The sequence below is a fragment of the Paramisgurnus dabryanus genome, chromosome 6, assembly GCF_030506205.2.
Source record: "Paramisgurnus dabryanus chromosome 6, PD_genome_1.1, whole genome shotgun sequence".
Classification (NCBI taxonomy): domain Eukaryota; kingdom Metazoa; phylum Chordata; class Actinopteri; order Cypriniformes; family Cobitidae; genus Paramisgurnus; species Paramisgurnus dabryanus.
Genome location: NC_133342.1, coordinates 23,119,519 through 23,133,086, shown reverse-complemented (window position 1 = coordinate 23,133,086; position 13,568 = coordinate 23,119,519). Strand labels below are relative to the sequence as shown.

At 37.8% G+C, this 13,568-nt stretch overlaps 1 protein-coding gene across 1 annotated transcript; it reads right to left on the bottom strand.

The window, feature by feature from the left end:
* Window positions 1-5,918: 5,918 nt before the first annotated feature.
* ivns1abpb (influenza virus NS1A binding protein b) lies at window positions 5,919-13,514 on the bottom strand. The gene is made up of 15 exons (XM_065276136.1): window positions 13,356-13,514; window positions 12,259-12,425; window positions 11,722-11,854; window positions 11,471-11,643; window positions 10,517-10,592; window positions 10,253-10,426; window positions 10,015-10,140; window positions 9,175-9,282; window positions 8,780-8,900; window positions 8,441-8,665; window positions 7,855-7,976; window positions 7,651-7,777; window positions 7,258-7,389; window positions 7,001-7,174; window positions 5,919-6,897 (listed from the first exon to the last, which is right to left on the bottom strand). Exons 3-15 carry the CDS (start codon window positions 11,830-11,832, stop codon window positions 6,641-6,643), a joined length of 1,926 nt encoding a protein of 641 aa, XP_065132208.1. The 5' UTR covers window positions 11,833-11,854; window positions 12,259-12,425; window positions 13,356-13,514; the 3' UTR covers window positions 5,919-6,640.
* Window positions 13,515-13,568: the final 54 nt, after the last annotated feature.

Here is a 13,568-nt window from a genome sequence, read left to right as displayed (position 1 = left end):
AACTCGGTGTGCACGACGAGATGGATATAATTAGCGGTCGTTGCCAGCTTCTTTTCGGAAGCCCGGAATCGTGGAGGGACATGCTAGGCTCGGATATTTTTCAAGCAAACGTAATGGGTATCGTCGTGGATGAAGTTCAACTAATGTACAAATGGTAAGAGATAGTCTTACTGTATGACTTATTGTGATATAAATGAAATGTTGTAAACATAGTAGGTGTTGATGTACGTTCGCTAACTCAGACTTGTAGTGTGTGTCATTGTAACGAAATAACTAGCAGTTCGGTCAAGCTGCAAATACGTCATTTCAACATACGTCTCACACCCCATTGCTCTGATTGGTCGTAGGTCTATCCAATTGAGTGCAGAGGCATTTTTTCGGTTGAGACACGCCTCATAATTATAGCTCAATGGAGCGGTATCAGACTCAAATTCTGACTAGAATTGAGTATGACAATGTCAGGCTAGGAAAAAATAATACTATGGAAGTAAATGAGTAGTTCCACGAGTAAGTATGGTGGTATAAAAAATTAGAACTATATTGTATGGTGGAAGAGCACTTAAGGGCGATTTATAGTCGTGCGTAGGTCCTACGCCGTAGCTATGGCATAGGCTATCCGTAGCCTGTGCGTAGCTCTGCGTAGCCTGACGCGCACCTCACAAAATTTCTAACAGCGCGTCGGCTCTACACAGACCGCAAGCGCTGTGATTGGTCCAACAGAACCCCTCCCGTCAGGTAAAAAAACTGCGTCATAGGTATTTCCGTTTGAGACGGTGAAAACAAAGATGAGCCAAGTTTAGGAGTGATTTAACTCAAACTGCAACATAAGTCGCTGTTTATTTACTTCCATCATTGCTGGTCTTCTCAAATTATACACAACAAGTTCCTTTTCCTTCCTCGTTTGTGGGTTAACTTGCTTAGCTTCTTCTTCTGTGACGACTTCTGCTGCTACTGTGGTTACACGCGTGATTACTGCCAACCAGCGGTTTCGCGTGTGTTTGCACGTCGACGCGGACGGCGACGCAAAAGTATAAATGAAAACCGACGCGGAACCTACGTCGCGGCTACGCCGTAGGACCTACGCACGACTATAAATCGCCCTTTAGTTTGCAGCACTTTGACCTCGGGCGCAGTAATATTGATGGAAGTTTGAGCAAAAGGGGAAGTAGTCAGGAATGTTGATGTTACTGCACGCCGCGGGAAAACATGGACGTGTTTGATGGCTTCTAAATTCCCCCCTGTTTGGATCCTAAGGAATGAATGGGGCTAGGCTAAATGCTAACACATTCACGAAATTCATTGAAAAAGATTGGTATGTATTAATTTGTCTAAGTCGAGGTAAGAACATAGTAAAATATAAAAAAATGGTGGTGTTTTCCTTTAAGACACACATTTAAAACTACAGATTATAAATTTATTCCCTTCAAGTTTCACTAAAGTTTAACCAGAAAATCCAAAATCTTTTGTTTTTATCTGTTTTATCACTTAAAACCTAACAAGCATCTTTTGGTGAAATGTTTTTCTTTAGAAGAAATACAAGATTTAATATTTTGTACTCTATTGCAATTTCATTCAAACATTTGCTGTTGAATAAAGTGTGTTCACATCACACAACAAAGTTGTCTTTATCTGATCCCATGTGAGAAAGCCATCCCTGCATCCAGTGGCATCTGCTGCCAAGTTACCATACTGACTTTTTAAAGTTGTTAAGCACATGCTGACCTACACGTTCAAGTCCCAACAAAAATGTTTTTGTTGTTGTTGTAGAAGGATAAACTGTCACTCTGTCTTAAATCAAGCTTCTTCAGCCAATGAGATAAAAGTACAAAATGTGCTGTGGTGTAATTGGTGCCCTTTAAGTGAATGCTTTCCAGGACTTTGTTTTGGGAGCAATAAGAAACGTGGGCCAAATCTGAGATCATGGGCACTGTGCCACTATTTGGGCATTTGGAAGAATTGTTGGTGTGCTGTTGCTACTATGTCTATTTTGTATGCGTGACTCAGGACTTCACAAAGTAACTCTGTGTTCACAACACATAAAGCGCACGCCTCAAGCCAGTTCTCAAGCAGATCATGTGCCGCACGTACACGTACGTGCACTTTCATGGAAATCTGAGTGTTTTATCTTTACATCTGTGCTGCCATGCTTGTGTCAATGTTTAAATGTCATTTACGATGTGCAGAATGAATGCTGGCATATCTCTTATATCTGCATATATGTTAATAGCTTTGCATAACAGAGATTTGGTTTCCCAATGTGATTTTTTATACACTTGCTTCTCATGTTCTCATTCATTGAAAGTTTATTTAAACATCATTTAAATAATAGTATGATGTTTAATAGTAGCAAATACTTATTATATAAATATTGAAATAACGTCATCAACAATTAGTTTGAAGCATTTGTTAAAATCTACTGACATACAAATTCTCTCTCATGTGTGCTTCCAATTAAATATACTAAATCCAAATATTCGTCCATAAAAGGTAACACTGTCAGAAAAAAATGGTCCTTATAGCTTGTCAGTGGGCTGGTATTTTCAAACAGAGTAAAGAGTTCATATTAGTATTGGTACCAAATGTATACCTGGGACATATTAGGACATTTTTTCTGACAGTGTATTTACTGTATATTATCTAAATTCTGGACTATTAATATTGACACATGTTCTTCACAACTACCATGAAGGACCTTGTCACCCACCAGCAGTCATATTGTTAACAGCTTTACCAGCATAGACTCGTTTGAAAGAGAGTGTCAAGTAACCAATATGACTAATGTCGAGTTTTAATTCAGTTACTAAACAAAACAACATTGTTTTTTTTATAATTTACAGTGAAACCTTTGAAGGAATCATTCCTCTTACTAGGAACCATCATAGAGTTGTAATGAGGAACAAACATTCAAAGAAATCCAGCTATAGGGATATTTTATGTCTGCTGCCATTCAACAATACTATGCCCCCTCAAAAACTCCTCCCATTCCAAGCACTGTGCCACACTTCTCCATTTGAATCAAACATTAGATTGAAGTGGTAGTCTATCAAGTTTTCTCCAGTTCTTGGTTATGTTAATACCTGGCTTTTCTGTAAGTGATGACAACACAAACCTCTATCCTCATACAGTTCATCAAACAGACTTTTCCTGTCTGGCCACTCTCTGCCATGCACCAATTAAATATAAAAATATAAATAAATATATATATAAATATATATATAAATATATATATATATATATAAATATATATATATATATATAAATATATATATATATAAATATATATATATATATATATATATATAAATATATATAAATAAATAAATATATATATAAATATATATATAAATATGTTCCCTAGAATCAACCCACAAACTTTAGTGTTGCTAATACAGCTCGTAATAAAAAACACATTGAAACAACATGTTAAATCTAAAGTGCAGAAGATCGTTAAAGCGATAAAAGGTAAATAGTCACATCTTCTAACATCGAGTTGAGGCAACTACCTACTGCAACTCATAATTTCCTGATTATCACACATTTAGCTTGGGCCTGTGAACAGCACAAGTCTTGGTTTCAAAACGTTTAGGGCTGTTATTTATACGTTTTTAAACTGTAGTACCAGGCCCAGCCTTTCTTATGTAACACACCACAACTATATAAGATGACATGACTCATACATAATCTCTAACCAGACAAATAACAAATGCACAAAAGGGTTTGGTAGCCTATATTACATTTCATTTCAAGTCTCTTGGTGAGAAATTCCAGTCTTGATTATTTATTTACTTTCCATAATACAATACAAATAATTACATAACGCTTATAAAACAACTTCGACATTCTCAGCTGTTCATTGTTCCACTGTGGCATCTCTGTGCGATTTATCCTGTGGCTGACTCTAAACATTTACTTACCCTCATATTGTTCTTTAACCTGTAGGCGTTTTCTTATTGTGTTGAATACAAAAGATAATCATTTGATAAATGATGGTAACCACACAGTCAACGGTACCCACAGTCAACAGATCGGTTACAAACATTCCTCAAAATATCTTTCTTTGTGTTCATCAGAACAAAGAAATGTATACAGGTACAACATGAGTGTAAATGATGAATTTTCATATTTGGGTGAACTATCCCTTCTATAGATTTATACTACATGTGTAGTTATACCATGGTCTGTTTAAATACTCGATTCTGATTGGCTGGAAGGTGTGCATTAAAACCGTTTAATGCACAGGTAGTTCCAGTCAGTTTGATTACAGTTAGAAATTAATCCGCTACTATAAACATTGGTAACCATAGTTACACAGTTACACTTGCAGAGAGAGCGAGAGAGAGAGAGAGAGAGCGAGCAACAGAGACTTGAGTGTGTCACATCTCTCTTTAAAGTGTGTCTCTCTCTCTCTCTCTCTCTCTCTCTCTGGTGCTTCTCTTTCAGTTCTCTGTCTATCTCTTTTAAAACATCGCTTCAAAATTTCCAGCTGTTTAATTTTTGTTTTCATTTAATGTCATTCATTTAAATAAAAGCAATACAATGGCACTACTTTATTTGAAGTGGACGGAGTGCGAGCCTCCCTGGATTATCCCTTACATGTTTTGTGCAAGCGAGAGATACAAGTAGCAATGAATGTATAAATGATAACTGACTCCGGTTCTTTGAATTAAAAGAAAATAATGCACAACCGCGGTGTAACGGCACTCCGCTTCATGCCTCATTACCACCTTATACCATAGTTAGGTGAAAAATAACCAACACCCATGTAACATTTCTCAACCAGTCAGATCACAGCATTCAACAGCCCCATGGAATAAAAGTAATTATTTAATGAATATATCTGAAAATTCTTAATAAGAAATGAACACAATAAAGTGTCTGAAAAATTACTGCATATTTATTTTCAATCAAAATATACTGACTATACCAGAACAGGCCTTAAATTAGGGCGCCAGCCAGGGGCAGGATTGGTGACCCCTGCCTTAAATAGTAGCCAATCCTTCTAAGGTCATATTATTACTGGACCACAAGTCTGTAGTGGCTGCAAAAAAAAAAAAATTCTTACAGATCCTTAAGGATAGCATCCTTGACATCCCTAAATTTGGAATTGCTTTTTTGGAAACGAATGTTTACCTGGCAGTTCATACTGCTTATCAAAATTTTACAGCATTTCTTTAAATGCTGTTTTTCCACTGTATTGCATGGCTTTGCAATGTATCACGTTGCATTATCAGTTAAGGAGCGCCATCTGATACGGTCTTGTTTATACAGGCGCTGCAGCTCCCCTTGTGTTTTTTAGAGAGATATGCAATCATTGTGGTGATCTGAAATCATCGCTATGAGACAATTATTTAATCATTATAACTCTACCTGCTAGATAATACATGTGTGGCATAAATGTAAAACTTGTCATGCAAATGATACACTGTTTTGAAGCAAAAAGGCCAGGTTGGCCCCTAGCAGTGGATGACACTTTTTATTTTAAAGCTTTTATACATGAAATTCAAATTAATTCCCAACTGTGCATCTGAAATAATATCCCCAATGTAAAATCTTTAAAAACACTTTTCAGATTAGTGTTGAACATTTTTGAAGATCCTTGATAGAGCCGTAACGGGTCAAATGGGCAACAAAGTCTTTAAATTGGATTACATGACCTGTCTTTGACACCTGCTGTAAAGAGCAATTGTTGTCTCAACTCCAACGCGGACTCACTTATCCACAGTAACCTGCCCTAATGTTACCACAGTGATCAGGAGCGAAGGTTAGTCTACTCTAAGTACAGAGGCCCTGCATGAATTTATGTGACCTTTCCAGAAGCTTTGTCTTTAACAATGTCTTTGATGGACACTGAAGTTTTCAAGTTCTGTTCTAGAACTTTCTGGTAGAACAGATGAAAAGCTGACCAACACAAAATTCAGTCCAGTTGAAATGCTTTATTTAATCATACATCATTTTTTGTACCAAAAGAAAAAAAATCCATTTAGAGTTGAGGTCTAACATAGCTTAAAATACAGAAATGATTAGAAATGTGTTGTGTGTTGGTGTTAATTGTGTTTGATGTTATCTATCCTGGAAACTTAGATACAAGTAAAAAGCTATAAAAAGGCAAGATACCATTCCACCAAAGCAGCAGCAGCTCTCCAAGATGACAAGGCGTTTACTTGTATTTTGCATATAAGCATTATGTAGACTTTAACTATACATGTATTTTAACTTCAATAAGCAAGGCACTGTGAATCAATGTCAAATTACTCCTGATAGACTAAGAAATGCATCAGACTGCAGTAAGCTGTGAACCTTTCGTTTCAGATCATATTACATACTGATAAATCGGAAAATTTGTAAAATGGCATTTACTTTACCATCTCCAAATATGACTTCATTTACTAGCATTTATAACGAAACAAAATCTATTTACATGGTAAAATATGCAATATGCAAAGGCTTAAATGTTGCTCTAGGCAACTCAGTGACATCATCTATCAAAGTTAAATCCCCCAACCCAAAATCCTACCCACCCATTCTTCTCATCAGCACCAAAACAAAACAACAACAACAAAAAAAAAACAGCAGCATCTTAGTAAAACAAAGCTATGTTACAAACCTCGATTTTTGGGGGACAAAAAGTTCCCCACCCTTTTCAGTTTTTAGTGAAAGCCTCTACAAAAGGGCTCCACTCATTGACTTCAGGGTCATAAATCTCCACTGTGTTGAGAAACTCATTGCCATCAAAGCCCCCAACAGCACAGATCACACGGTTTAGCACGGCCACCCCTCCGTTGCTTCGCGCAGACGTCATGCTTCCTAACATCCTCCATTCGTTCTTGACAGGGTCATAGGCCTCTACACAGCGCAAAGCGTGAGAGCCATCAAACCCTCCAACCACAAAAAGTTTCCCTGTAAACACAAAAATAACTTTAGCTTGTCACACCCAATTAAAGTTTTTACCCAATGTCTGCCAGGTACTAAATGATACACTTTATAAATAATCCTATTTTACCTTCAAACACAGCCACAGCCGCTCCACGACGAGCAACATTCATGGGGGCCACAAGCGTCCAGGTGTTGTTTTGGGGATTGTAGCGTTCAACTGAATTTAAGCAGTTCCAGGACTCGGCACCACCAATAACATAAACAAATCCATCTAATTCACATACCGCCGCTTGGTGCCTCCCTAAAAACATTAGAAAACACATTTAGCATTAGTGATATTTTCAGATTCAAACTACTTTATATAAAAAGAAGGATTTGACATACTGATGTTGAGTGGAGCGCAGCAGGTCCAAGTTTTTGACACCGGATCAAACATGTCACAATTTTTCAATCCTTTTTGACCGCAGGGATCAGATCCACCCACCACAAAAAGCTTGTTTTGCAAGGAACACACACCTGACGACACAAAAAAGGGATCATCCAGCCAATCAAGTCATTTTGTACCATAACATCTTTGTGTTCCATTTTCATTCAGACAAGGAACTATTCTCAACTTCCAAAGCGGCATGGTTTGGAAGGTTGTGGGAGGTAGAACAACATTTTTACTAAACTACTACTAATTGACATTTGGAATGTATTTAATTAAAACTGAAACCATAGAGAACTTGCTTCCTGTTTTCATTTGACCACACCTTTACAACAGGAAGTGATGCATACCTGCATTGCAACGATTGGTTCGGAGCTCTGGGACTTGACTCCACTCGTCAGCTACAGAGTTATACATCTCTCCACAGCTCAGCTCATCCGAATGACCGTTGGAGCCACCCATCACATACAGCTGACCCTAAAACAAAACCATTGAATTAACTCTAGTAGCAGGAATAATAGCTAGTTTAAGATTAGAAACAGTGCCGTCCTTACCATTAGCACAGCCATCTGGAAGCGAGCTCGTGGATTGCGCATGGGAGCAATAAAAGTCCAGCAGTCCTTTTTTGGGTCGTAACACTCCACAGTTCTCAAGCACTCTTCTCTGTTGTAGCCACCTGCAAAGAAAGCGGGTATAAACATCAGATCTAAAACTATGCAATGAATTCCTTAATCTGACGTACATCTACCAATATAGAAGTAATTCATAATTAGCTCGTTTCCATGCGTAACATTTTAATCTTGTGTTATGCTATTTTTTGCTTTCGTTTTTGTGTTTGTTTCCACTCCCTCATCCACCACTGCAAGTGTTTGTCTTACAATGTTTGCCTCTATGTTATAACATGAGGTGGGGTGAACATAATTATGACGAACGGTCTTCAATGGAGCTTGATGACACATGTTGAAAGCAGAAAGATACAGTATTTGTTTACTCCTTCAATGCAATTACAAAGAAAGGATACATGCAATGAATGGAGAGTGTGCATTTTGCAAACAAACAATGAGCTTTACAAAACAACTCTTAAGGAACATGTGATCAACTACATACCTCAGTACTTTATTAAACTATTCACATGCATACCTGCAGCAATAAGTTTGCCATCCAGTTCAGCAGTTCCCAGGCCTGAGCGAGCGTAAAGCATAGGCTTCAGTAGTCTCTCCTGCACCTCCTCTGGCTGATCCTCAACACTTAGGCTCTTCTGCAAGCAGGGAGTTGGAGATGGGGAGCTGTGGGGACTACTGTGACCATGCAGTGAGATCACACAGAGGACGCCTCTCAAAACAGCCAGACACAGGTATGTGTTGTCTGGAGAAGAGTACAGGGAGATTCAGAGCCTTGTTGATATGCAGTTAAAAAAAAAATTCACATGCTAATAGCATAGCGACAGATTTTTCAATACCAAGATTGACACAGACTTACTGATCGTCTTCTCTGAAGCAATGTACTTCCATTCATGCGTATTGAACTGGCTGTTGGAGGTGGTTGAGAGGCTGGCAGAGGCACTCATGCTCATCTCATCTCGCTCTCGAAGAGGTTTCTTCTGCAAAATTAAATCAGGCGGCTACAAACCACTGCCCTTGATTTCACCCCTTACCTCTACCAAGCATGCAGGCACACAGGCCATAGACTAACTCAAATCCATCCCACTCAAATAACATCTGCCACCATTAAAGGGGTCTTCCACAGTGCACGCAACTAAAAAAACCTTGTGGTTTATACTGGTACCACCCGCTAATAAAGCAGATAACAGTGCTATTCTATAGCAGTGAATATAGAGTGCACTGTAGGAGGAAGACTGAAAACCAGTCCTGTACCTGCACAAACTGGATGTGGTCATCCTCAGAGCTGCAGGCCTCTGCCTGCCCCTCAAGCGGACTCCCATCATGCAATTTGTGATCTGCTGAGTAGTACAGCGTTTGCACCTGCAACAACAAAACACCAACAAGACCCATGTGGGTGTTTCCATAACAAGAACAAAGCAAGTGTTGTGCTGTGTTTCTTGAAGCAGGAGTCAGCTGCTATGAGGGAGGTCCTTGGCAACCAACACCGTGCTATTTAGACCTTGAGGAGGCAAAGAATGCACGTGCCTACAATAACTGTAATACAGTAACACTGCTGGAAGAAGAGATCATTCCTAGTGCAAGTAACTTTGCATCAAAGCACCATCTAAACAAACAATCGATGCACAGAGGGGTTCGGAAAAAATCTCCAACGCTCTCAGGAACACAGATGGAAGCGTACGGCTTTTGGTTGGTTCACATAGTATCATTGATGGATGGGATGTTGCGTTCTTCTTCAGTGCTTGACAAATCTGCTGTTGCTGTGTAATATTAAACCTACAGGAGAGATGGGGAGATCAAGGGGGAGGAGTGGCCATTAGAATCCAATGAATAATACTTCGAAATGCCCTGCTGGAAAGAAAATGGTAAGTTACAATAGACAAGGGTTGAAAGAAAAGGGGGAAGCAAACTGAACAGTCAGTTTGGCTCACCTGAAAATCGTTCAGTTTTTCAGTATTTCGAGAAGCAAACGTACTGCAAAACTTAAAGGTTAAGAGCAAAACTTGGGGGCAGAAGAAGGGGGTGAACTCTAAATGGACATTCTCAAAAAGACATTTAGGAAACAAGAGTAAGCAAAAAAGGGAAAATACTGACCTCCTCCATCAGTTTCTCTAGAGGATCTCCATTCTTCCACAAACTGTGCTGTAGCCATTTAATCACCTTTGAATAAAGTTTGCCATTACCCGGCAGGCTCAAGTTCTCCTCCAAGATAACCTCCAGCTACAAACACACATACACACCAAGATTATTGGGATAGAGGAAGAAGTTGTCACACACCAGAGCAATTTTCAGGACTACCTAAAATCTAATAAAAACCCTGCATTAGACTCACCGTCAGACGAGGAAGTTTAAGGAAGTCATCCTGTTCTGAGATCTCCTGAAGATGTTCCTGGATATAGATGTCAATCTTTTCCAGAAGCCTATTATCATTCATGCATCTAGCAAAACTGCGGAAGGAAATGGCACTTTGGCTGTCGATTTTTGATAACAAGTAGTCTCCACAGACCTAAACAGCAAAGGAAAATGCAAAAGATTATTATTTATCTACATTATTTTATTGTACATGTGACAGTTCAAATCATCTGCCTGCACAAACCTGTTTGACTCGCTTCAGTTTAAGCTTTTTTGCTGCAGAATACACATCTCTGACCAGATCCTTATCTGCCTTTAACCTGTCAAAAAGAAATTATAGATAAGGGTCAGTGATGTGACATTAATTATTTTGTGTCCGTATGGTTCAATTGAACGTAAAAGGGTTAAAATTTCAAAAATAAATTTGCAGATTACTTGCATAAATCCTCTTTTTTAAGGACCAAGTCTAAAATTTCTGGATTTATTTCATTTTGTAAGAATATTTGCAAAAATGTCAATGCAGTGTAACCGGTCTATGTCAATTGGTGTGACTAGTATTTTTTTTATTAAAATATATTCATAAAAATCTGGAATAAGATATAATCATCTTGTTTAGTGCAATATGATTTTTTTTACATACACTTTTCAAAGATTATTAAAAAAGAACTGTTTTTAGCATATGTCAGGACAAATATTACAAAATGGTATTAAATATTAAATATTAATTAAATATTATTACAATTTACATTTAGAAATAACTAATAAAATTACATATGCTTACATGCCATCAAGGTGGATAAAATATTTAATATTTCTTATTCTTTGGCACAATTGGTGGTTACACCATTTGACATTTTCAGGCCCATTCAGTCTCAACTTTCATAAAAATGGTGCAAATGTAATTTTTAATTGCATAAAATTAACAAATACACTATGTGCATTGAAAGAAACCCAATATGTGCTTTTAAAACAAGTGTAAAAGCTCTCCAAACTGAAAACAACTTGCATTGACATATCTTAAAATACACCAGTCCCCTTGGTTTTGCCTCAGAATGGACACAAGTAATGTTTTAAGTCAGGCATGTTTGTTAAAACTACTTATATTTCCTAATTAAACTAAGGTCTAGTCCTGGCTTCAGCTTATATCTGTCTGGGAAACCACCCCATAAAGTTTAAATCCCATGAAAAATAAACTTACTGGGCCGTGTAGGCATAGTTGAGTAAGATCTCGACAGCATCCGGATTGAGGTCATCCAATTTGACCAGTGAGACTCCATTTTGTAACTCAGCGTCACTGTTAAAGATCTCGAAAAGGTAAGGACTACAGCAAGCCAACACAGCCTTGTGGGCCATCAGCTCATGTCCACAGACCTGCAGAGGGAACAACATAATTAAGACGCTTGGAGTAGATACTGAAAACATTGATAAGCAAATAGACCAAGATCTTACCAGCAGTCTGACATCACAAAACTGACCACTCTTACGCAGAGCATTCATCTTGGCCACAGTAGAATCAAGGAAGCTCTCATCTTCAAATATTAAACAGCCGTTGGGAAGCATTTTGATGGATCTATCAGAAGTGCTAGAGAAATGAGGAAAATGTAGGAAAATGAGAACTGCTGGTTGTTACACCCAGAACAACATTTAAGCATGTGCTTTTTTGCCATCTGTGCCGAAAAGTAATACACTTAAAGATCCTAACTGCTAGAGTACTACACTCAAACTAGAAACTGAAAACATAGTCAAAACATTTAATAAGTGAACGTGTAACTAGTGTTGAACTTGACAGGTATTCAAATTCAGCAGAATTCCTCAGATCTTTCTTGGGAAATGAAAGAGAAAGATATCCCTGTATTATAGCTCAGTGGTTCAAAGCCAGGGAACACAAATACTGATAAAATATATTCCTTGAAATGTACGATCACCGAGTCACTTTGGATAAAAGCATATGCCAAATGCATAAATGTTAATGTAAGACACACCTACCATATGAGGAAAAAAATTGATGATGGTGATCTACTCGAGATGTTTTAGCGAAGAAGAGCCAGATGCTGCGTCAACTTGTACTTCACAGACTTTCTCACTAACTGTGCCTGATGTACCTCAGTTAGCTACAAAATCCTGGTTCTTCCACCTTGATCATCCATAAAGATCTATTAAACCAAAAAATTAAGAAACACAAATTTAAGATACAAGAACCGTTTCTACTCAGTTTTAAGTGCATAATACTAAATATGATGTAATAGTAGAACATTTTTAAAAGAAAATTTCACATTTTAGACTTTTGAATAAAAATGTAGTATGTTTATTAATTAATTTAAATTGTTTACTATCACTGTGGGGACATTTGGAAAATGTAAAAACATATATTTGTTGTTACACATAAACAAATACACACGCGGAAAGATACATTAAACAGTTTTGTATTAGTTTCCGGGTTTAATGCTAATGTAAGGCTCGAGGCAGTGCACGCCACACTTTCTAGACTGAACCGGTATCTTGAAACACAGGAAGTCGCCGCTGTATTCACAACAATATAATATAAACACATAACAATTACAATCCTGGAGTAACGTTACGGTCACATCATGAAAAGCTAACTTAGATAAACACGTTTTGAAATACATAACTTTGTTATGAATAATATTTCTAACCTGAAAGAAACCAGATGTTAACGATCTTAAAAATCAAACACACGTTTTATTAAAGTGGTGATGATGTCCATGCTGTCTGGCCAGTTAAAGTCAATTCGATTTAAATGTAGCAAGTAATTTAACGTTAACGGCTTAACGTAATTTAACGTTAAACGTCCAGCCTGTTTCAAGGAGAGTTAAAGCACAAGTTGAGTTTTATGAACTCGTCAGCAAAACTGAACAAGTTATCCACCCCAAAAGAGGAAATACAAAAAATTATTATCATCAGCAGCAGTAAAACTGAACAACATAACGTTAATCGTTTAAACCACAACCGAAATTGAAGCGTAAGGGCAAACCTTTTACACAACGAACCTGCTGGCTAACGTTAAATCACTACCGGACAAAAACACTATATATTCACACCAAAATCTAAATTTCACGGCTCACCTGGTTCCTTTGTTTGTTCACGATGTCTGACATTGTTTCTCCAAGCGAACAGCAAAATAATTGTTATTAATGTATACACTTTAAACAACACTACCATCAAACAAACGCCGAAACGTGGTGCAGTGAATGACAAGAAAGAGCGCGCTTAACTATGCTGCGTCACCGCTGACGACAACACCACGATGGGCGGGAACATGAAGCTATTAGTTTGAC